Below are 26,142 nucleotides of genomic sequence, written 5' to 3'. Positions count from 1 at the left end.
CATACCACTCAGCTCTCAAGAAGTAAGAGTTCACAATGCATGAAGGAAACACAATTTCTAATGCATTCTAATACTAGTTTTATTTTTTCTTTCAGCAAACAAAGTGTTAAAAAATTTAAAAGATTTAATTAAAAATGGAAGTCCATACACTGAACTGGATAATAAAAGATTGATAAACAGTAAGAACGTTTTTTAAGTGTTGTGAGTTCACTGACACTGTAAGCAAAGTGTCTTATGAAGGGTGCTCACTGGACAGAAGCCCCGTTCACAAGGATGGGGCAGGCAGGCTAGGCTGGGTTCTACCCCCAGGAGTAACCTTCCTATAACAACTATGAGCTCTGGACAAATATAAAGCAAACTCCTACAAACACTGGAAGCAGCAGACGACAAACTGCAGGGAAGCCTGCACTTGGAGGCACTGGGGGACCTTGCTTTTCAGGTGCTGTGCCTGCAGGCAGGTCCCCTCCTGCGACAGCCACAACCACGCAGCCACACCTCAGACAGCATATCTGTGGCCCAACTTCCTTGAGCAGCCAGTTAAGGGTTCTGGGCAACCACAGCCAGACAGTGAAAGAAGAAAACCTAGAAAGGAGAAAGCCATACAAGGCCCTAAAAAATCACACACCGACTCCCCCACATCTGTCCAAAGCACACACAGGCAAGGCAGCTGAGCCCACACAGCATGGCTGCTGCCCACAGGACCACACGGCAGGATTCCAGGAGAGTAGTCTGCACAATACAACAGCCACAAAAGCCCAGGATACAAGTCAAATCACTAGATGCACCAAGAAGCAGGAAAATGTCACCTACATTTGAGAGGAAGGAGCCACCAAGACCAACCTCAAGGGACTGACTGCTAGAACTGGCAGACAAGAATTCTAAAGGCAGCTCTTGGAACAGCTGACAAAGATCCTATGCTCATTATAAATTAAAAAAGACAGGAAATCTCAGCAGAGAAAAGAGAACCATTTTTTAAAAAGCAAACAAATTGTAGAATTGAACAAGTAAACATCTGACTTAAATGGCTTGCTGGGTGGTCTTAACACCACCATGGAGGTGACAGAAGTCACATGCACTAGAGGACGGCTATGGAGAAGCGGGAGGTGTAATCTAAGAGATGACGTGAATGCACAGCAGAGAGCACCAAGCACAGAAAGTGGACCTCTAAAATTTCCCCAATTTAGTGAAAGACAGAAGTTTACCAAGTCAAGGTGTTGAAGCACAATAAACAAAGAAAATCACTCCAAGGCACATCAGTCAAACTGCTGAAAAATAAAGAAAAATCTTTAAAATGCTAAAAGAAAATAATACCAACCCCAATGAAATATATCAGTAAAAATATTCTTCAGGACTGAAGGATAGTCAGTATTTTCAGGTGAGGACAGACAGAATTCCTTGCTGAGATACAAACCAACTGTAAGAAGTGCTAAAGCAAGCCCCTCAGGCTGAAGGGCACCCAGGAGAAAGCGCATATCTACAGGAAGGAATGAGCACCAGAAATGGTACAGACTTGAGTAAATGTAAAAGACTATTCAATTTTCTTCAAATGGCTAAGCATGTTTAAAGGAAAAAGTGTAACAATATACTGGGGGCTTATAACACACAAGGATGCAAGACCTAAAAAAAGAAAAGTTTCTAAAGGGTAAGGAAGGGCAGGAAATGGACATTTATGGCTACAAGACTCTTGCCTTTCACATAAATGGACACAACAAAATTGGTCGCACCTTAAGAATCGTTAATGTACGCTGTAATCCCTACATAACCCCTAAAATATAATTCAAAGAGGTAACCAAGAAGCCAACAGATACAACTATAAAATAGAATTCTAAACAATCAGGTAACCCAAAAGAAGGCGGGAAAGGAGAGGTCATCATAAACCCCAGTCCATCTGTAATGCAGGGAGCAGACACGGAGCTCACACTACTAGAGAGACAGAGACATGCAGAGTAGACAACGGACTGTGTTTATAAACCCAGTTACGCAGACGGAAGAAATACACCATGCAAACAGTCAGCCTAAGAAGGCTGGAATGGTTGCAAGAACATCAGATAAAGCCTACTTTCCAGCAGAGGTTCTGAGAGAGGAAGAGGGTCAGTTCTTAAGAATGACAGTCAGGAACATAACTGCTTCCACTGACATAAGTCAGAATACAAGAAGCAGAAATGCCCAGAATGAAGGGAGAAAGAGAGAAATCCACCCCACCTCAGCAACTTACAAAACTAAAGACACAGAAAATGTGAATAGCGTCAAAGTCCTGCTCTGACAAACACACTGAGAACTGCCCCACAGCCTGGCCTCCTGAGCACACGCAGCACGTCCTTGTCAGACCACCTGCTCCTCGGGAAGTGAGCCTCCACAAATGTAAAAACTCAACCAATACAGAACACTGTTTCTGAACATAACTGCATTTAATCAGAAACAACAGGTTATCAAAATGGTGCTAAACATATTTCCACTGAATGACAACATAGCTAAAGCCACACTTGGAGGGGAGTTTACAGCTTTAAAGGCTCAATTTGAAAAAGAAGGAAGGCCTAAGGTTCCACCTTAATAAGAAGCTAGAGTTAAGAAGGAAGCAACCCCAAAGCCAACAAAAGGCAGGAAATGACACAGAACAGAAATCAGTACAATACAGGCAGTGTATCTTTAAAAATTTAAGGATATACAATTAACCGGCCAGAATCAATTTAACAGACACAATGCCTGAATGATGTCAAAAGGACGCCAGTAACTATGATAATTCTCTGGTTGCATGTGAAATACATGAGCAGAGGGTGTAGTTGTGAATGAGGATACAGCAAGAGAAGTAAAATAACTGGGGTGAGACCTTCTTTTCCAGAAATGTTATGTCTTTTGTAATGAATAATAATTGTCACAGGTAAATTGAACTTAAAACAACCCACTATCTAACAGTTCCAGCAGGCTCCGTTCAGGAGACCTGGGCCTACAGGACTGTTCCGCCCTGTGCAGCATGAGTGCTGGTCAGTAATCAGTCAGGGTGCGTGTGTGTGTGCACAAGTGGACACAGGTATGTGTAACATGTGTGTTTAGATTAGGAAACCCTTGTGGAAAAGTGCTCAAGATGGAAGATGGTTCAGAAGCAGAGAAGAGAATGAACTATGTCATGCTGATATGGAAAGAAGTGGGCCACCAGCTACTACACAGTGACCCAAGTACCCAGGATCCTTGAAAACCAGACACTATAGTGACTTAAACCCAAAGGCTTCCTACTGGTAAAAGTGTATCAAGGCCTGTCTTTGATTTCACTTTCAGAGTATCTCTGGCCATTACTGCAGCCAATCTCATAAAACAACTACTGAGAAGAGGCAAGTGTCCATAGAACGGAACTAATAATGCCTGGCCACAGCACACATGACTGTGACTTTATTGATGAGAATGTGTACCTGTGTGTCCAGCCAGCTCACGACTCACACGTACATTCCCTTCACGAGTTTTCAGATTGTAAATGGAGCAGATGTTATCCAGGCCTCCACAGGCCACGTAGTTCCCAGAAGGGGCATAAGCGCACGTCATGACCCACGAGGAGCGCAGAGGGATGGCATGGACCTGAAGGGCAGAACACACATGATGTGAGCGTGCGGCTCAGACACATCGCCTACCGACACTGGGATCCTGCTTCTTGTCTTCAACTGTCACTGCCCCAGAGGTGACACGGCAAGACACTGGCCAAAATTAGTTTGAAAATAATTTTTATGGATAGCCAAATGAAGGAAAAATTTAATTGGAAATTCAGTGCTGCACAACAATTTAATGTAGAGTTTTTATTTTAATTGCTGCACTGCTTGGCTTTTAGGATCAGTTTCCTGACCAGGGATCAAACCCTGGCCTTTGGCAGTGAAAATGTGGAGTCATAACCACTGGCCCACCAGAGAATCCCAAATGCAGATTTATTACAGTCAGGCAGGCACTTCAGGAATACCAGCAAAGCCTCCAAATTGAAATTACATGTTAAGACGAAAACATTTCATTGGCCTATCAAAATGACTATAAAATTAATTCACAAACTCAAGTATTTTTAGTGAAGTAATCAAACTAGACATTACTATAATTAATCCTACAACACACCTCCCTGTGTTTGAGATTTAAGTACCGCAATCTTTTTATACACATTTGGTATTCTCCAGCAAAATACAACTGAATTTTGTCTGCTATACACATTTAGACCAACGACAATACTTTTTTCCATTCAATATGGATTGAACAATCTTGGATTAAATTTTTTAAATAATTTATACTTTAAAGTATAATATCTTTCAGGTTATTTCTTGTGAAAACTAGTCACTAAAGGAAAACTATACTTCTGCATTTTTAAATAAAACATGAGATTTCCCATGAGCTAAAATTGGATTCCTGGCTCCTAGAAACATGGAGGAGGCCCTCCCTCCACCTGCTTTGTAGGGAAGACCAACCATGCCATAAGAGTTCAGCCTGGCAGCACAGGCCACACGTGCCAGCTATGTGACCAGGTTTCCATCTGGCCCAAACTAACTTTACTCTAAAAGTGACACCCCTGTGCTCCTCCGCCCTCTCCTTTACAAACTGTACATAAGTGAACCCAGAGTTTAAACACCCGCCTTTGCCCGGGCTGGTCCAGGTCATGGTCTGCAGTGCCTACCTTGTTTGTGGTGTAGCTGTCCCAGATAATAAGTTTACCATCCTGCGAGGCACTGACTAGAAGCCTGGAGCAAAGAGACAAAAGCAAACTCGTCAGCAACACTGGAGCCTCCCCAAAGACAGCAAATGAAAACTAAATTCTCATGACAACTAACACATACTTCAATGGTACATTCCCTTGAGATAATCCCCAGCCAAGTTCTAATTGTTACACCAACTCTGAAAGCATGAGAAGAAAACACCCGCACAGGTAAGAGTGCAGGCCTGACGGTGCCTGTCTTCAGGTGCAGACCCAGCCGCAGCCCCTCAGCGATTCAGATAAGACACGCTGGTTGCCTAGAGCTGCTCTCTCGGGGTTTCTGGTCGCCATACACCAGATCTGAAGCCCACAGATCTTTCATGAGTCAAACGTGGTAGGAAATATTTAGTATATAATTTTATGCTCCATTCTGACACATAAAAATCATAAAGGACTAGTAAGTTTTTAGATACTCAGAATTTATAACCCATTTCTCACCAAAATGGGAATCCAGGTCTCCTAGAACCATGAAGGAACTGCCTTCCCACCTGCCTTGAAAAGAGATGCCAATGTAAAGCACAGCTGTGCCTGGTCCCACAGAAGAGCCTAACGAACATTTTTTGTGCCAAGTTTCTTGCTCCTGTCAGTTGGGCTAAGCACAGACCCTGTGTGTTGAAGAGGTGCTTTGTCTGCATTTGCACAGAGGGACAGATGTTGCCAAAGGAAAGCATGACCAATAGGCAAAGGAACTGCAAACGCGAGTACTCCAGGAACCAGCCCCTCCTGGACAACCTGGGGACTCTGCCCTACAGGTGACGCTGCTCCAGGACGGGTGAGAAGGTACCCATGGAGAGACCTGTCAGTGGGGTGGACACGGAGAAGGGTCTGTCATTTCAGAGACTGCATCAAAACACGGTCTCAACCATCTCAGACACAAGTGCATTTGGCTTCTTGACCTGCTCAAACCTGGAGGTACCATCACTTGAGTCAGTCTGACAACTGATCTTATGTTCTGATGCACAGACTCCTTCATGTGGAGTCTGGCAGGGAATACACGTGTTCAGCTCTGCATGACAACACTAATTCCAGTGCAGGCTCCAACTCTATTATTTTGGAGATGCAATTTCTTAAAGCAAATCCCTGCCTTGAGGTGCAGTTATAAATACATTAGGCACTTGAAAGACCCTGTGTATCAGATCAAGGGTCACTTGGCGGCTCTATTACTTTCAGCCCCTCTAAGTACAGGTTGGCTGGAACATCAAAGCCAACGTAAAGAAGCTCATCCCCTGGGAAGGTCACCTCTACAAAGGTCTCCTCGTCAGAAAGCTTAATATCTGCTGACGTGCCCAGGGTTGTAAACTTTAAGCAGCCCTGATCCCCCAGAAGGTGAGAGAAGACACACCTCTTAATCCCCAAGAGGACTGCCATGAGGCCCTGGCTCCTTCTGTCTCCCACCTCCTCGGAGCACAGAGGCAGAGCCAGGAGAAGGCCAAAAGCCCCAGTCCGGGTCCCAAGGCCTCCCCTTCCTGCACACTCACAAGCCTGGATGGATTAGCAGTGTTTCCCTCTCAACTGTATCACTTTGGCAGATTTCAGAAAAGGGAGAAAAGGTTTAACATTAATTCACATGATTGAAAGAGACTCTCAAACATTATAAAAAGTAGACTTTATATATAAAAATTACAATACATTGATAAACATATTATACATGTAATACGTACTGACACAAACACACCCACACGCCTCACTGTGGGCATCTCCTATAGCTTTATCTCCCCCTGAAAAATTTCTAAATTTATTCACTTGTTTTTAAAGTATTTATTTATCTGGCTGTGCCAGGTCTTGGCTGTGGCACGAAGGATCTCCAGTCTTCATTGGGGCATGTGAACTCTTAGTTGTGGCATGTGGGATCTAGTTCCCTGACCAGGAATCAAATACAGGCCCCTGCACTGGGAACGTGGAGTCTTACCTACTGGACCACCAGGCAAGTCCCTCTCCTATAGTTTTAAAATACAACCAGCTAACTACTGTGATAGTCTGAGAATACCCATGAACCACACAAATATAATAAAATAACTGGTATTGCCAAATTATTATTATGACTCATTAACCCTGAGTCATGAAAAAAGTTGTATAATAAACTTTGATGTCTATGAAGATGCGATAAACAAAATGTACATCCAAAACATTAAAAAAAAAAAATTCTGATATTAAAGTAGAAAATTTTACTCTCCAAGAAACATGGCTATCTAGGGGGGAAAGTCTCCGAAGGGCTCTGGATAGCAGGAGTTCTCCTTGGTATCATTTTTTGTTTTCCTGGTTTATGATTATAAAACAGCCCTCGTGTAAGGGCATTATACCAGTAATTGCCATTTGAAGAGCATCTGTAAAACACACGTCCATGTACCCTACACCGTCCAAGAAAGTGAACAGGCCAGGTGGTGCACAGCAGCCTTCCGGGTACTCTGCCTGACCCTGCTCCTTGGGGACCACGACCCTGAATTGGAGCTGCTGCTTCCTCACGTTTGCACCTTCCACCACCGGATTCCCAAGCACAGTTTGTGTTCGAACCAGAGGGCATGCAGAGCCTTGAGGATGTGGTCAGGACACCTGCATAATCTAGGGGTTCCCTGCCCCCTAAGCCCCTCTCTTCATCGTCACAGCTCTGGCCGCACACTTGCCATAGTTCTTTGAACACAGCTCTCAGTCACCTCTCAGGACACAAGTGACACATCACTGTCCATCCAACTTCCTGTCAAACCAGGACACTGATGTTCCCACAGATCAGGAAAGACCCCAAAGGTAAGACACTATATGATTACCATCTATTTTTTTAGAAAAGAGTCTAAGATGGATGGATTAGTAAGGGCAATTTTCCTTTTTTCCTCTTCTATTCTTTCTGATCATTGCCATCATTAACAGGATCTAAGTTAGCTCTCATTTGCATTTGGAATTATATGGGATACTGTACAGAACAAGCTAAAAATAGAATCTTTTGTTCTATAGCTGTGGACACACTAAAGCAGCCAATTTCACGAACAAAGGAAAAAAATACCAAGCAGAAAATTCCTGACAATTAAAACATGAAAAAAATGCAACTCAAAGAAAAGCATCTGATGCTCAAAGTATAACATGTTAGGTATCTGAAAAAACACATTACAGTTACAACATCACATGGCTTTTTCTTTAATTATTTGGGAGGAAAAGTGGAGAAAGATTCCCAGTACCCTCCAACAGGAAGATAGAAGGAGCTGGATGGATTTCATTTCGGCAATGCTGCAGGTGAAGGGAAACAGGGGACGAGGAAGGGGAAGGAGGCCCAGAGAGGAATGGTGAGTAGTCACTTAGAAAGAGGTGTGAACACAGGCAGAATTCAAGGAACAGAGGGATCGCTAGAGAAAAGGGGGTGGGGCGGGCAGGCCAGGGAGAGTCAGAGACAGCACCTCTCATGCACATGCTCTGTGCCCCAGTGCAGGCCCTCAGGACACACACGTCACTGTTTTAACTCTCCCAACACCGCATGGACTGGCTTCTGATCCCTGAACCAGGTCACCAAAACCAGGAGAGGATGTGGTCATGAGGCCATGAGAACAGGCTGGAAAGAAGAGCCATGGCACAGTGGGCAGGTCACCCTTCAAGATGGCACAGAGGGGACAGGTCAGCCCCCCGGTGACACAGAGGACAGGTACCCCCGATCCTGAGGTGGCATGGGCGCTGTGCCATGGAGCTGGGAAGACAAAGCTGAAGGGAGGGTGGTGACAGGGGAATGGCAGCGTGGCCAGCTGTCCTGCGTGCTACACGTCTGACAGCAGTGCCCAGTTTTTTCTTTACCAATCCCAGCCTGTGAGCTCCGGCCCCAACCATGAATGCCCACATGCCCGCGTTCCGGCCCACACACCTGGAGTCGGTGCCCCAGTGCATGGCATAGATCTTGGCCAAGTGTCCCCTCAGCGTCCTCCTGGTGCGCATCTGGATTCTTCCCACAGGGTCGATGTTGTTTGTGATCTTAAAAATAGAAGTTACCAAGAATTAACAGTATGGGAGGCACACCCTCCCCCTGCCCCCGCTGCTGAAGTCTCCTTCACGCCCACAATGCTCAGTGACGCCACCGCCCTGGATGGCTGTGCCTGCCTGGCTCCTGCCAGTTAGCCCGGCCTCGCTCCATTGTGAGGCCCCACGGCAGGCGCAGCAGCTTGGTGCTGGCCCAGAGCCTCCTGCCCCCATCAGCACACTAACTGGCCATCCAGGCCCAGCTCCTCCTGCCTCTGTCCGGCCCTCAAAGGCTGCTCTTCCTCCTAATTACAGTCTCCTCACCATCTAACAGGGCTCCAGGAACATAGACTGCTTGGTGCTGTGTGTGCTGAGCTGGACAAAAGTGGTCATCTCTCCTGCACTCTGGAGTTTAGGGCACAAAATTGCATGTGCACACGTACTGTTCACCCAGCACACAAGAGCCTGACGTTCATGACTCTGGATCAACAAACGGAGTAAGTGTGTCACCACAGTGGGCTTTAAAAAACATAGAGTCCAAAGTGCATCTGAGAATTTAAATGCAGGTGATCCCAGCAGTCTAACTTTAACTTATTGTTTAACCCCAATTAAACAATAGCTTCTAAAGCATTGAGATGATGTAAAAAAATGTAATCATCCTCAACAGAAGGAGGAATATAATTTTTCTTTCACATTTCTGTTCAGTGTTTGAGACAAAAAAATTTTTTTTCAATAAGGTGAAATTCACCATCTGAAAATACATAATTTAGCAATATTTAGTATATTCACATTGTTCCACTGTCAGTGGTATCTGGTTCCAAACCATCTTCATCATCACCCCCAGAGGAAGCCCCCTCATCCACTAAGCAGTCACTCCCTACAGCCTCCTCCTCAACCCTGGGCAAGCATGAATTTATCTTCTGTCTCTACAGGGTGACCTGTTCTGGACAGTTCATATACACAGAATCACACAACATGTGACCTCCTCTCACTAAGCACCCGTGTCTTGAGGTTCACCCTCCTATGGCTGAATAAGTCCCACTGTGTGGACAGGCTGTGCCTGGCCCTGCTCTCATCCCCTGAGGGCACACAGCTGCTGGGAGCAGTGTTGCCAGGAGCATTCGTACACCGGCTGGTCTGAGCATCACCTCTAGTCTCTCTGGGTGTGTACCTAGGAGTGGAGCCATGGGTCATAACTCAGGTTTAAATCTCAGAGAATCTGCCAAACTGGACCTTAGAAACTAAAGTTCTAAGGCAGACCTAATTAGGGAGAGGAACTTCAAAACACCCATATTGAAACTGTAATAATATTTACAACTCTGACCTAAGAGGATATAATTACTTAAGGCTAAAGAGGTATTTACGTTTTATCTAAAACTCACCACAGCCTATGCCCAACACTGACAATGACCTGCCAATGAGACCCTTCAAACAGGGGCCCCACCCTCACTGTGCACAAAGTCAGAGCAGCTCCTTCCAGAGGCCCAGAGCAGGCCCCACAAGCATCAGCCTCTATAGCAAGTCAGTGACTCTGCATCAATGGTTCTTACCTGAGAGAGAGTCGCATCTGCACACGCCTTCCGAGCATCCTGGGAAATGACAAGGACAATGGGACATTAGTGCTGCTCCCAGAACAGGCTCCCCCAGACCCAGGCCGCAGTCTCAGTTAAAGTGAAAGTCGCTCAGTTGCGTCCAACTCTTTGCGACCCCATGGATATACAGTCCATGGAATTCTCCAGGCCAGAATGCTAGAATGGGTAGCAGTTCCTTTCTCCAAGGGGTCTTCCCAATCCAGGGATGGAACCCAGGTCTCCCGCGACGCAGGCCAATTCTTTACCAGCTGAGCCACCAGGGAAGCCCAGGAAATACTGAAGTGAGTAGCCTATCCCTTCCCCAGGGGATCTTCCTGACTCAGGATCAGGGTGTCCTGCACTGCAGGTAGATTCTTTACCAGCTGAGCTACACAAGGAAGCAATCTCAGAGCCTCTACCAAGAGCCTCCCCACCCTGCCTCGAGCCCAGGGCATGCTGGACACAGAACCAGCCACACACAGACACATCTCAGCCTGCAGATCATCCCCCCTGCAGATCACCCCCCCAACGCACAGCACCCCTGTGCCCTCACCCCTGCCCGCAGCCTCCAGCACCCCCCACAGCACTGCACCTGCGTCCTGAATTATGGGGCCCAAGAAACAATGTCTAGAAAGCACTGAATGGCCAGCCCAGGGAACCTCTCTTCTAGAATGTTAACTCAGGACTGTGTTTTCAAGCCAAACAATTACTGATGCTGACCTCTATGGAAAGGAGCAAAGGGTCTGGAGTCAAGGCAACCAAATCTCTGGCTGGTCACATCCTGCTGCTTGCTTTCTTATCTGTGAAATGACCTTGTGAAGTAGGCAAGAAATGTAATAAAAAGGGATGTTCCTCAAGCTAATAAAGACGTCCTTGTTGTTCTAAGCGATCCAAGCTGCTAAAAAATAAATCTGGAAATCTCAAATCTGGATATGACTTTTACAAACAGAAAGCCACACATTATGAAGGGAAATGAGACACTGGCTTTGAAAGGACTCTTGAGTGTAGGAGTGGGGCCTAAGAAGAAAATTTGGGTGTAGGAATAATTTTAAAGGAAACTGACAATTTCTCATAAAACTCTGCCATTGTGTAGCCATCTGCCCACCTGCGCTCATTGATACACATCTGAACACTCATGTGAACACTCCTGAAGGCATCCAGGAGACCTTCTCCAGGGGCCAACAGCCTCACTGCTAATTATTTTAACTTCATGAAGCTGGTGGTAGTATTTACCAACCTAGAACACGGAGACATACTCAAAGAGATTGCTATTATAAATGTACCAAATAGCTAGATTCCAAATTCAACTTAAATTATCCTATTAGAAGCCTTTTTGCTCAGTTAATTTTGCCTATTTAATTACACAATTAAAACAGGAAAATTATTTAATTGAGTATTTCTGTACCAGCACCTACTCTGGTGTCAGGACCAGGCAGAGGGGAGATCCCAAGTTGCAGGTCTCACACGTGTGGTTTTGTTATGGTCCCTATGCGCAGTATTCACTTCTGAATACCATTCTTACTGATGTTATATAAGGCTCTCAATTTTTTAAAATGATGAGTATTTAAGAAAAATTTTTGTCCATGTCATATGTGGCCTGTGGGATCTTAGTTCCCTGACCAGGGACTGAACCCAGACCACCGCAGTGAAAGCCTAGAGTCCTGACCACTAGACACCAGGGAAGGCCCTGGTTGGGACTCTTGACAAGAATTATTTTAAAGGAAAAAGCAAACCAAGGACATAAGCAGCTTTGCCCTGGTTAGTGTCCAGAGATTAAAATAGATTTTGTAATGTCCACAGCAGACTGTGATGACACAAGAGAACAGAGAAAAATCATTTTAGAAACTAAACACAGGACCCACAAGTGCTGGTGTAAAAGTCTGCAGCACTCCTCAGGACAGGCATCTGCACTGTGCAGAGAGTCTTCTCGTAGGAGCCATCTCTGCAGCTGCTGGAGACTGACAGTGATGTTCAGCACTCTTCAGACTCAATTCCAACTAAATGGCCTGGGGCAATGTTCACAATGCCTTATTGTTTAGCCAAGGCTCCTGTCTGTCTGTGCTGAGGAAAATCACCACCCTGTCCCTCCACAGAGGAGAACACCCTGGCCAGCAGCCAGCCAGGCCGAATCTGGGTGGGTGTCCCACCAGCACAGGACAGCACGTGGTGAGGCCATCCACTTGGGCCACAGTGACTGCAGTGCCCACACATGCCACGCAGCCTGGGGTGCTCACTGGCAGGGTTAGCCCTGGAGCTCTCCTTCATCTGTCAGAAGCTCGCGTGTCTAAGATGCACCACGTTTCAGTCAGCATTCCTCACAGACACCACCACGGGTCAGATGAGACGGTGCCTTGGGGTCTTTCAGCTGAAATACCAATCTAAGAAGAGACCCTCCTAGCGTCATCCACCATCTCCCGTTGGACTCATTGTGTCTCCATTCTTTAACAAGTACGTGTTTCTTGGGCAAGCAGGAAAAAAGGTTTTCCTTAGTTCTAGTCTTCCATTCCCGTTTGATGTACTGCCAATTCTGTTTTGTGCAAGTAAAAGAAACCAGCAGGGCTTCAAAGGCAGGGCTGTTCAGCTCTCTGGCTCTACCTGCGGACGATCCATGGGGAGGGGACGCCACGAAGATGCCAGAGGTGCACACTGAGGCAGTTTTGTGCTAGAGACACTGAATTGGCAAGACTCAGCACCAAGAGCGTAATGCAATAAACGTACTTATTAATTACATGTCAATATGGTAATCTTTTATATATACTGGTTTATATACAGTTGCTAAAAATTAATCCTACTGGTTTCCTAGTACAGTTTTCAAGTCCATACGTGGCTCATAGCACAGACCTGTCTCCTGTGAGGAGGGCTGCATGTGCTTCACAGAAATTGGGTTGAGATGCAACACTCACTTTCAACCCTTTTTTTTCCCCACAGTATTTGGAAATTTTTTAAACCTATACCATACAAACTTTATTTGCTACAAATAGACCTGAACCCACTATTTATGAACAACAACTTGTTGTTAGAAAAACAAAAGTTCTGATTTCTATATTCCAGAGTGTGGCTGGATGTATTAAACAAATCTTCTAAGTCTTCCTTATTCTTATTGAGCTATATTGTATCTTTTAAATGTTGAGATTGGAAATTCTTACAGTAGAAGGATCTCTTCTGTCTCCTCTTTGGTGCATATCTCAAATAATCCCCTTATCTTTTCTCAAGTTCAGTTAAGAACCTGGCTAAAATGACACTGGTCTTTCCTTCCAATTACCATCAGGCCCTTGGAGCATATAATTGGTCATTTAAAAGGAAATAATTAGGTTCCCCTTTGAAATACCCGTGGCTCTGCAGCATGCCTCTGCAAACCCACCCAGCAGACTGCATGGAGGGGTGGTGAGGAGGTGCTGGACAGCTCTGCAACTGTCCTTCTTTCCAACAGGCAGCTGGACGGGACCCAATCATTTTTATCTTCAAGTCAGCGTCTCTAACAGCCAAAACCCTCCCTAGGGAGCACTCAACAAATCACCCACACCTAGAATACTTCCAGTGTTGTTGCCACTCGTGCTTCTAAACAAGTTTCCTGCCCTCAACTCAGGGGTCACAGTGGGGGAGCAGACACCACACTCTGTACGGTGACCAAAAGAAGGTCCAGAAGCCAATTCCCAAGGTTAAGAAAAAAGGCCCTGAAAGATGTCTGTAATTTCTATGGAAACATTCTAGGTATATTCAAGTAACAATATACTAGAAAAAAATCCTGAAAATAAGGTGCTAGGCCAAACATCTGGATCTATAGTTTCTACATCCTGGGCCAATTAAGATTCAATTTCAATCCAAAACAAGGAATAGCCATTCTGAAACCCATCTTTCCTTAAAACAGTAACATCACACCCAAAATCCAAATGATTAATGAAACGAAGCACACAGGCAGTTTACGTACTCTAATTTGGTTTTTAAGCTGTTCGGCCTCCTGCCGTAACTGGTCAAGTTCACTCATCTTCTAATCTTAGTGCTCTTCAAAGCCACCTCAAAGAATCTGAGATCTGAAAGAGAAAAACAAGTACCAAGAATGAATAAACAATGATTGAGTCATTTAATGAAGCTGGTGAGAAAAGAGAATTGAAATTTTGAGAGCTGTGGTTTCATTATAAGTCAGAGAACTTTTCTTTAGCCTTCATCAGAACATGTAAAATGCCCAAAATGGCTGGGTCAACAGAGTGTAACTACTGTTGTACATGAACCTCGAAAAATGACAGTGTCCAGCAGACAGCGCAGAAGGCGGTGGTGGGCCGAAAGAGAGAAAGTCTGTCTAGAAGCAGTTTTCACAGAGGATCTGGACTTCACTATTAACTCAAGAACCTAAGGGTGATGTTTAGAACAGCTCTCATGTGAAAACTCAGGGCAGTTAGTTCAGGATGGGGCACAGCGGCCACCTGGCAACCTAGCACCTCAGAGGCATGTTGATGACCCTGAACCCATGACTGCCCAGAGGACATCAGCAAGTCACACAGCAAACCCAGAAGGACTCAGCTTGGTGTCCAGGCCTCTGATTCAGGACAACTTATTCTCCCACCAAAATGTGCTCTGGGATCCCAGGAGACTCAGAAGCATCACTGCAGCCCTTCCAGGCACAGGCCCAAGAGGGCTCAGTACAAGCAACACTGTTGCCCACTCCTGCCCCAGCCCCACCCCTAGGCTCATGAGACACTATTCTTGAAATCACTGTCAAAACAAAATTATCTGTTAAACAAGAGATGTGTTTTCCCGGGGGAATGCCATAGTTGGGGGTTGCATTTCTGACCAAGAACATAGCTGTTAAGTCAATCCTAACTGTGACCAACGTATCACAAAGCCAAAGAAACAATCACAAACATCTTGTAATCACTTAAGAACACAATCAGCTCCCACCCGAAAGCACAGCATATTGCAAGGACCTTAATTTCCTACGCAAATACAGGCGGGGAGATTCTTCCCTCCTAGATTTTGTGCGAAAGTCACAAGGTTATTATAATATAGACCAGATATTTAATTAACAGTGGTCCTTTATTTTCTTGAGACTGGAGCACATCTGGGGGAAATTATCTGGATGACCCAAGAAACACAGTTGTTAGTTCCCAATCTAGACAGACTTTAGACTTTCTTTTTCCTCACAAAAGCATTCAAAATAATTGTGATATGGTTTGTATTGATGTATATTTATTGAGAAAATAAGAATACTTTCCCCAGTAAAAAATACCTTTGAAAAGCACGTTACATCCTGGTTGCTGCCCTCACCTGTCCCTGCAGCCCTGGTCTATTCACGGAACAAATCCCAATGGCTGCTGGGCACACCGCGCAGGAAACACAGAAGGCCCTAGCACTGACCCTAAAAGGGGGTCCACACCACTGCCAGGAAAGGACTAATGGGTAGGGCCAGGACGTGGGGCTGAGGCATCTCGGTAGGACAGTCAAAGGCAGGGGAGGCAAGCCCAAGTGACGAGAGAGGCGTTGCTTCAAGCGGGTGCTGTAAGTTTCACTCTTGCAGACCGCCGGCACCTCCCTGGACAAGTGGAGCTCAGCTGAAGTTACCCTACATGATAACTGGGCTGATTCTTGTGTCTTCACATATACACTCAAAGGACTGCAGTTGATGAATATTAATGTGTGAAATAACAGGGCCAAGAGAACACGAAATCATTTTAAAATAGAAAGCTGTGCTGATGTGCCCCTGAGCTTCCAGACTGTGCTGCACACCCAACCCTCCTGAGCACGTGCATCCACACGTGATCAGTTATTATCATAAGGACAGTCCGCTGAGTCGGGGGTAGTTTTGCCCCAGTAAAACTCCCACCCCCATCAGTAAAGAATTGTTCTTAGTCTGTGGATAAGCAACTTCCTTCAATCCTTCCAAAATCCACATGAAGAAAACAACTAACGTTATCATGAGGTACACTGAATTAAATGCTGAGCTTTAGTCAATAAACCATACATTCTGATCTTAATTTAAACACTAAAAAGCCGAGCTAGTTTTTAAGTAAGGAAAAAACCAATAAATTCCTAGGATCAAGATAAACAGGTCAAGACCCAAATTCTAGTATTAGGTGGAATAGCTCTTGAGATCTTAAAATTAAATATGTCTTTTAACTAGATGCTCTTTTTTACATATTATAAAAGAATATATACATGATAATCATCCAGATGTATTACTTCAAACTAGAGAAATTAATTTATTGAAAACTTAAGTACCTTTAAAATGACAAACTCCAATTCAGTTACCTCACAAAATTTCAGAAGCAGTAACAGTACTTGCTGACTTCAACATTCAGCCACAAGCAGAGAGAAGAAAACCAGATCTATTTCTTTCATCATTAAATTATTAATATTGCCTTTTTTTTTCCTACACTTGGCCTCCACTGAGGTCTTTTTGCTCCTTTTTTCCACCCCACCCTTCCCCCTAATATTGCCTTTTGATTAGAGCTCTGTCTCTGATCAGTGGCCACAGTTAAATCTCAAAAAAATTCGTATTTGTTAATATTTAAAGAAAAGGTGCTCAGTAGTGTCCCACTCTTTGCGATACTGTGGACTGCAGCCTGCCAGGCTCCTCTGTCCATGGGATTTTCCAGGCAAGAATACTGGAGTGGGTCGCCATTTCCTTCTCCAAGGGAATCTTCCCCACCCAGGGATAAAACCTAGGTCTCCAGCATTGCTGAAAGATTCTTTAACCAACTAAACGACCAGGCTACCACCAATAAAAATAAGAGTCCAAAAAGGTCCAAGATTTTTTATCTTACAGTCTGGTGAGAAAGAAAAACTACTGGCAGACATTTAAAACAAAATCCAACTATATTCTACATTCTGCATGTTGAAGAAGTTGTCTGTAGAGGGACTTTCCCTGATGAAGGGGTACCCGGGGGCCCTGGGGTTCACTCTGACCTGGCACCAACCAGGGCCTCCTCCTTCCCGGGCTAATGGATACCCAACTGGCCTCACAGGATGTGCATGAAAGGACTAGGCAGTCAGGGCTCCCCCAAAGAGAAGCCGGCTCCCCAAAGACAGCAAGGAGCATGCACAGCAAACTGACAGGAAGCAGAACAACTCTGAACTCCCACAAACTGAAAGTTCACCCCAAATGCTCTTCTGTGGAGACAGCAAATGCAATAAATGGGGTACAGGGATGTACATAAAGGATGAAACTTCTCCTTTTGTGTCTATAAAAAGACTACACATCTATGCTCATTTAAGTAAGCAATCTTTTTTCTACATACATGAGAAAATGTTAATGGTTATTTTTGGAGAAACACAGCAATAGTGGGCAGTTCTGATTTTTCACATTATCATATATATACGGATAAGGGAAAAATAAAAATTATATATATGTATATATGTAAGTTAACCCGTTATCTGGGCCTTGAACCAAGAAGCACTTACAATTTTTCCTCCATTTTTCAGTTAAAAAAAAAAAAAAGGCAAACTAGTTGATATTAACCTTTTACTAGATGAACTATTAAATACCACTAATAACAATAACAAAGACACCATAAAAACCCTGAAAAACACTCATTATATGTGAAATGAAAAACAAATGTGTGTGTAATAATTTTAGCTATTTTATGACCAAAACATAAGAACAGCATTTTTGTTAGAATTACTGGTCATATTTTTCTCTTTTTTCCAAAGGCTGGACATGCCTTTCAAATTCCTTTGATGACAAAGACGAATGAACACTAAAGGTTTCACTTACATGTGACGTCTCTGTTGCTCTCCTCACTGTCCTCAGTCCCCCAGAGCCTCCAGGAAGCCCACCATCAGTTACGTGGCCTAGGCTCCTTCTCTCCTTCAGGGCCAAAGTCACAACTAAGTACTGGCCACGCTGACTCAGCGCCCTGATCAGTCTAATCCACTAAGACAGGACCTGCTGAGAGCCTCACTTCTGTTCTTTGTGACCCACATCTGCCACTAGCTTTCACCTGTTTAGGAAACATTTTCCACAGAAATGTAACGTAAAAGCAAGTACTGTGAAATGATATGTCCAGCAGCGGCTTCGAGCAGCTTCACAGCCCAGCAAGAGCCCAGTCCTCTCCACTGTATCAAAGTATAATTTGGGTTTGGGTTCTGCACAGACATGGAAGGTGACGTCCACCCACTCACTCTCCACTCTGGTCTTCGAGTGCCAGGGTGGAGAAGAGCACTAGCGAGACCACTGCAAAGGGCTCCGGAAGCCTTTCTGTGATCAGCCATCAGATCACGAAGTGCACCCTCCACCGAGCAGCCAAGAACAGGCAGGCTCAGCCCACTGAAGGGCAGGCAGCCAAGACACCAACCACCAGGGCCCCTGCTGCACTTAACTGCCTGGGGAAGCAGCAGCCCTGATGGTACCCTGTGCCCCGGGGGCAGGAGTCTGCTGACCTGTTTGGCCAAACAGGTTCCACACCTCACCTCCAAATAAAGCAGCATCAGGAGAGAGTAGTTCGCATGAGGCATTTAAACCAGTTTCACCAGCTTTTCTGTTTTTTTCCCTTCATTCCCAAATCCAAGTTAACCTCCGAAATTGAGGCAGCACAACTCCACAGGGCGAGGGACAGGGCACCCCCAGGCTTCCCCAGGGTGAGGGGTAGATGCTGACAGAGTTAAGAATAAAATGCTGGGTGTGAAATTAGATTTAAAAAAACTGAGGAGGGAAACGGGAGGGCATAGAAAAACACATCCAGCCAAACCTTGGTAATTGCTTTAGTTTGGTGATAGGAGGTCCTTATGCTATTTATTAACTTTTTCCATGTTTCAATTTTCCATTAGAATAGTTTCTTTTTAAATGTTAAGAGACCCTGAATCGATTTAAAATCCAAATGTACAGAAAAAACCAGGACAACCTGAATATGGTCTGGGTATCCGGTGACAAGGAGTCGCAGCTCTTCTGTTCGTTGTCACAATGAAGCTAAAACCCATAACTATAAGACGTGCTTCTTACTTCTGAGGGAAATGAGACTCTGATAGGAAGAAGGGAGGTTAAACAAAGGTAGGAGAGTTTTGTTCAAGCTTCAGATTTTAGGTAATATTCTTCTTTTAATCTACGTTTGAACATTCTCTTAGTAAATTTTTTAAAAAGTCATTATTTCTTGGTACTGTTTGACTGCAAGTATATATGAAATTTGTTATGTATCTCGTTTTAAAAATACAGACGCATAGGTATTCCTCAAGCAGATCGTATTGTATTTTGACATGGATTACGCTGCCATGTTAGCTGGCTGTTTGTGACAGTCAGTCCCAGTAATGCCCAAATTTGTCTGAACAACTCAATGGTTGACCCTGGAGGCTTCTATGATTCAAAAGTGAGAAACAGTTAAGTTTTGATGAAACATTCATTATCTTCTAAGAAGTAGCAGATATCAACATATTCAACACTTAGTAAGCCATTACTAGCTTTTATACAGGTAAAAGATGGTAATGGAGACTAAGATAGGAGATCCCATTACATCTAGAATTCTCATCTGGCTCCGGATTTAAAAAGCATCCAGCAAATTCTTACACATGTTCTTTGACACTGTGTTACATTTTCTTAGAATGCAATGACTTAGGACCTCCCTGGTGGTTCAGGGGATAGGAATATGCCTGCCAATGCAGGGGGCATGGGTTCCATCCCTGGTATGGGAAGATCCCACATGCCACAAGTCAGCTGAGCCCATGCACTGCAACGAGAGGCCAGCACATGACAGCAGCACAGAAAGCAGCCCCTGCTCCCCCTGACGACAAAAAGCCCACACAGTAATCAAGACTTGAGCAGCCAAAAATAAGATAATCAATGAAAAAAGTTTTTTAAATGCAATGATTTAAATAGTCTGCCCCCAGCATCTAAGCTATCTCATGAGATTTTCCTGTTTCTCAATTTTCTGATGCAAATTTTATTTATTTTTTAGCCAAACCACACAGCAGATATGTGGGATCTTAGTTCCCCGATCAGGGATCAAATCCACAAACCTTGCATTAGAAGTGCAGGGTCTTAACTGCTGGACTGCCAGGGAAGTCCCCTAAATACAAGTTTTTAAAGAAAAAGCACAGCCCCCACTTAGTGTTTACTGCTAGACAATGCATACAGGGGAGACTTGCTTCCCACATTCTACATTTAAGACAATGCAGCATAGCCTCCTTCTCAATCTACTATCTAAGGCCAATTTAAGCATATTCCCTGAAGCATTAGTACAATGTAAAAATGTAACCATTCTCACCAGAAATCAATTGATACAATGATGGTATATTAGTTCTGTAAATAGGAAAAAGAAAAAAAAAAAAAAAAGATACAAGATAGACTCTATAGGGAAAGTGAATTTACCTATTAGAGCTACAAAGATCTGATTGGCTCCAGGTCCCCACCTTATGTTCTCTAAGCAGGAAGAGGAGTCTTACTTAATGTGTGCTGAATCACTTCAGTCCTGTCCGACTCTTTGCGACCCCATGAACTGCAGCCCATCAGGCTCCTCTGTCCATGGGATTCTCCACGCAAGAATACTGGAGTGGGTTGCCATGCCCTCCTCCAGGGTATCTTCCTGACCCAGGGATTGAAACCACATCTCTTATGTCTCTCGTGTTGGCAAGCAGGTTCTTTACCACTAGCGCCACCTAGGAAGCCCCTTCAGTTTACTACCTTTTGAAAATAAATGTTCTTATACTTTCAAATCATAATAAAACATACACAGATAAATTCACAAAGTCACTGACAGCCAAAAGCCACTTCCACACAAACTGAATTTCTGCAAACCTGTGTATCAACTTAAGAAATCCACGCATACCCAGACATCAGGGCAGAAGAAAAGCCCCTGGTACCATGCAGGCATCTGGTCTGCTGACTGTAAGTGGCTCCTACACCTTCCAGAACACTCTTCCCTGGTTTCCCAAGACCTGGCACCAGTCCTTGAGTGAGAGGGACCATCACAGGGCTAAAAGCACCCAGAGGGGCTTATTGTCTAACAAAAGCTAACCACACACCAGGAACTCCCCAGCACTCCAGTGGTTAGGACTTGGCACTTGGCTTGTCAGGCTCATGTCTGCTCCTTGGCTGGGGAACTAAAATCCCACAAGCTGCACAAACCAAAATAGTTTCTTTAAAAAACCAACCATGTACCTGGAGACAGTAGGAAAGTACTCCGGCTCCATGGACAGACTGCAGAGCACACAGAAAGTAAAAAAGTACCTTTTGTAAGGCTGTTCCATCCTCCCTACACAGAAATGGTATCAAGTACTGCCGATTCCCTATTTTATTTACTAAAGCCCATTTCTCAGAAGGCACTATCTAGTTTTACCACCATACAGAAGGTAATTATGGCTGCTATGCAATGTCACATTTGGAAATAGTAATTTTTCTATCTTCAAAATAGTAAAATGCGAATAAAGAATTTATATTTCATAACAAAACATCCGATAAACATGTTATAGAAAGTTTTTAAAAAGTTGCAAACATACTGCTATTGTACTGAATAATTTAAAACTCAGATTTATTTAATCTAGCACATGAATACTATTTTGTGCCTGTTAAGAAAATTCTTACACCAGAAAGGAACATGCATCTCAGTCCACCTTGCATTTATAGGTACCAAAGCACTGGAGCAGACCTACGAGACCCCAGAGCCCTGGCAGCACTGCACAGTGGGAGCCAAGGAGCCCAAGCAGGCAGGGCTTCAGGGTGCGGTGGGCGCGTTCCAAAAGGGGAGAGCCCACCTGCTGCCCAGAAACCACCTTTGCAAGCTGTGGACCCCACAACCTGTGCATCCAGGAAGCCTCTGCGGCTTCCAAATGCTCAGTGGTGGATGGGGAGACTCTCCCTCTCCAGTACTCAGGTCTCCCCAGCCTCCCTGTGAGAGTCAGGAAGTTCTGCTCTAATGATTTCAGAGCCAAATTTAATACACAATGGACGCCATCTAAGATGCCCGCACCCGGAAGGAAGAAAGGGCTAAATGGGAAAGGTAGTCAGACTGGAAGTCAGTCGCACGCGACAGAGGCCCCTCTGAGGGGCTGCACCCTCACGCTGGGGGAAGACTGCTCTCCACAGGCCACGTGCACACCACTGTGCAGAGAATCTCTGTCTTTACACTCCCTTCCAGCAACTACAATGGACTCCACTGGGTGTCCCACGTGTCTTAGCAGGCCTTGCTGGTGGAGGCAGTGTGGCTGCATGTGGCAGGGGTTGCACATCCATCCCCCAGGCCTGACACTTGTCAGCAGGTGTAACCCCTCTGCGTCTGGCTTTTGGTCTGAAAATGGAGACAGAAACAATCCCTACCTCATAGGCCACAAGGACTCAATGAGGATCCACAAAAGGTCCTTAACACCTGACTGAACCACAGCAAAGTCTCACTAAATAGAACTTATTACAAAAGCAGTTAACAGGATTTTCCACCTGAAATGATTTAGTAACAGAAAACCACCTCTTCCTTCACCTGCCACACTTCCTACCCAGCCAGTGAAACAGGTCTCTACAGAGGTGGAACTATGCATAACAGTGGCTGCCAGGGTAACTAACCAGGGACTCAATCAGATTGAGGCCGGGCAGCTCATATGCTAACTGTTCCTTCAGTTTAAAATATCTTTATTGAAAGTAAGTAACACAACAAAACAGATAGTTTGATACACTCTGAAACATTAACACACCTCTGAAACCACACCTTGGTGAAGACAACTAACACGGCCACACCCCAAGTCTCCTGTGCCCCTCTGTAACTGCCCCTCACACCCCAGCAACCATGCATCTGCTTTCTGTCACTTTACACACGCGAATCCCACAGGATGCACCGTCCTGTGCTCTGGCTGTGCGCCCTCAGCGTGGTTTCTACAGGGATACCTGCCCTCATGTCTCCTGGGTAACCACCAGGAGTGGAACGGCAGGATCATATATGACCAGCATGCACTTGGCATATTCAGAAACTGCTGAGCTGTCTTCAATGCGGCTGCACCGTTTTTCTCGCCCCCTGTCCATGCACTGGATTGGCGTGGCACGCCCTGGGTGCGCTTGGTGCGTCTTCTCCACTGTAGCCGCTGGAGTAGGTGGTTAGTGGTGTCTCAATGTGGTTTTAATTTGCATTTCCCAATGGCTAATAATTCTGACCATCTTTTCACGTGCTCATCTGCTATCTCATTATATTATCTGGTGAAGTGTCTGCTCAAATCACTTGCTTTTGTACTGGGTTGTTTTCTTAATACAGAATTTTAAGAGTGCTTTACTTATTCTGGACACAAGTTACCTAGAAGACATGTGATCTGTTAATATTTTCTGTGGCCTGTCTTTTCATTCTCTTCAGTGTCTTAGAAGGAGCAGGCATTTTTAAATTTGTCGACAAGTCCAATTTAAAAATGCTCTTTTTAATGGACTGTGTCTTTGATGTCACTAAGAAATCCTTGCCTCAGAATTCCCTGATCCCTGGCTGGGGAACCAAGATCCCACAAGTTGCATGGTGGCCAAAAAAAGAAAAAGAAATCCTTGCCTAACCTGAAGTCTCAATGACTTTCTATGTTTTCGTAGAGAGGTTTTCTAGTATTAGGCTTTACGTTAAGTTCTATGATTCATCTTGTGTTAATTCCTGTCTGTGGTGTCAACTTCACCTTTTATACATGGATACCCAATTGTCTGAGCACCTAACTCATTCAATTTAGTTTTGCTTTCTAATTTTAAATTATTTCAACTTGCAAAGAGTTTGAAGAAAAACATAAAGAATTGGATGCCTTCACCTAGTTATCCCTAACAACTGGGACACTTTTGCTTTATCTCTCCCACCTCATACAAATGTACTGGAGTTTTTTCTGGATTTCATGGCTTCACCTTCAATCTGTATCATCAGCTGGTACTCCAACTAAGACTTGATTACAAAGGGGCTCTCCCACTTTCTCCTGGAAAAAGTTGGAGAAATACTGCTCTTATCCAGAATGTGGACCATCAACTCCAGAACCTCACCCCTCCATGATGAACAATGGAGGGAGCTTTGGAAGAAAACATCTTTCTCTGGATCAGTCTATTCTGAAAAACCAACACTGGCTTAAAAAAAGAGATGGGCAAAACTATTACAAAAACCAGGTTCTTAAAAAGAAAAAAGAAAATCCTGAAGAAATGTAAAGATTCTACTCTAAAAACTGACAAAATCAAATTATATAAATATTACCTTAATTCAGAAGTGCTGCTGGTCTGTTCTCCCAAACATGTAAAATTGTCTGCAACAGAGAAAAGGCTGTATTTGCATTGATTAAGGCTGTGAGGCACAATATTCCATACACTTTAAGAAGCCATGAATTCGCCCCTTCCCTGTCACCATTTCTTTCCCCAAAATCACTGAACAGTACTTTGTATTAACAGCGTTAAGTTCTTCACTGTGGAAAAGAAGAAAAATGATCTCAATTTCTTAAAAAACAAACAAACAAACAAAACCTTAAAAATGCCTCAGGGAAAATACTTTGAATTAAACTGAAAAGAATCAGGGGGGAGGGGTGTTACCAGAAAAATTACAGCAACAACAAAAACAGAAAAATCACTGCAATTCAAGACACTTCTAAGATTAACCTCCCCCAGAAGATCTTATGTGACTGTCCTCTCAGTGCAGGCAAATCCACCTGGACAGACACCCTGCCCACTCCTCCAGCCCACTCCAGCTGCCTCGGTACCGTCCAAAACGGACCTCCTGTCCAGGATGCCAGAGCAGAAGACATGGCAATAAGCCTCCAGACCTGCCTCTCATCATACTGCAGCCAGTACAAAAATAAATTTCATTCTAGATTTCTTTGGAAATACGTGCTTGTTCTTTCCCAGAAACTAAGTTTCAATACATTTTAAAATGCTCTGGTAATCTCTCTAAATGACACTATCTGGAAGGGCCACTTTGGGATGTTTCGCAGGTTACCTCCTGCCTAGTGATCAATTCACTATTATGTTTACAAACTCCCATACATGCGTCTAATCTGGGCACTGGGACAGGCATCAACAAGCTGAAATGTCCCCCAGCTGAACTGTGAATTCTAAGGCATTTATTTAACAAAACAGTTTTACTGTTGAATTATGCTGCGTATGTTATAAGCAAGCACATACTACTTATCCAGCAATAAAAGTTAGGTATGGAAGAAACAGTGTGGGGATTCCTCAAAAAGTTAATCACAGACCCACCACACGACCCAGCAATTCTACTTGTAGTTATATACCTGAAAGAACTGAAAATAGGTACTCAATCCCCACACATAAATGTTCACAGCAGCACTAGTCACAACTGCCAAAAGGTAGCAACAGCCCAAATATCAGCAGATGAACAGATAAACAAATGAAGACCAGCCACACAATGGAACCTTGTTCATCCAGAGAACAGAATGAAGTGCTGATACATGGACAACACCTTGAAAGCATTATGCTGTGTCAAGAAGCCAGACACAAAAGGTCACACACTGTATGATTCTGTTTATGTGAAACACCCAGAACAGGCAAACCCACGAAGACAGAAGGCAGGGGTTGCAGGGACTCTGCACAATAACAAGAACACAGGCTCCTCCTGGGGAGATGAAGGTGTTCTGAAATTAGGGAGACGCAGTGGCTGCACAGCTCTGTGAATTACTAAAATGCCACTGACTGTCCACTTCAAGACGGTTTTGTTTTACGAATTTTACCTTGGATGGGAGGAGGAAAAAGTGCTATTAGAGGTGCATGGAAAAACAAAAGCAGGGACTTCCCTGGTGGTCCAGTGATAGAGACTTTGCACTGCCACTACAGGAGGCAGCGGTTTTGATCCCTGGTGAGGGAACAAAGGTCCCACATGCCTTGGAGGCAAAAAGATCAGAGAGGTAAAAGAAAAAAAACAAAACCCAAACCAGCAGGTATGGAATAAGAGGGAGACAGGGTAGACTATGGCTCACCCTCACAAACCTACTGAGTGGAGCTCTGAGGAGTGGGCACCGCAGGCTTCACCCAGACGTCAAATTTAAAACAGGGGAACGCAATCTTGGCAC

The 26,142-nt window shown here is 44.4% G+C and overlaps 1 protein-coding gene across 1 annotated transcript in view; it reads right to left on the bottom strand.

The window, feature by feature from the left end:
- GNB1 (guanine nucleotide binding protein (G protein), beta polypeptide 1) overlaps window positions 1–25,319 on the bottom strand; it is a 31,737-nt gene extending 6,418 nt beyond the window's left edge. Inside the window, exons 1-6 of the mRNA XM_010849990.1 lie at window positions 24,321–25,319; window positions 14,144–14,246; window positions 10,195–10,233; window positions 8,553–8,659; window positions 4,637–4,700; window positions 3,405–3,567 (exon numbers count right to left, since the gene is read on the bottom strand). Of these exons, the coding sequence (XP_010848292.1) occupies window positions 3,405–3,567; window positions 4,637–4,700; window positions 8,553–8,659; window positions 10,195–10,233; window positions 14,144–14,200 (430 nt within the window). The 5' untranslated portion in view covers window positions 14,201–14,246; window positions 24,321–25,319. The remainder of the gene's footprint in view (window positions 1–3,404; window positions 3,568–4,636; window positions 4,701–8,552; window positions 8,660–10,194; window positions 10,234–14,143; window positions 14,247–24,320) is intronic.
- Window positions 25,320–26,142: the final 823 nt, after the last annotated feature.

The sequence above is a fragment of the Bison bison genome, unplaced genomic scaffold (assembly GCF_000754665.1).
Source record: "Bison bison bison isolate TAMUID 2011002044 unplaced genomic scaffold, Bison_UMD1.0 scf7180017864289, whole genome shotgun sequence".
In the NCBI taxonomy this organism is placed as follows: Eukaryota; Metazoa; Chordata; class Mammalia; order Artiodactyla; family Bovidae; genus Bison; species Bison bison.
Note: the sequence above shows the minus strand (reverse complement) of the source record. Positions and strands in the feature narration are given on the sequence as shown.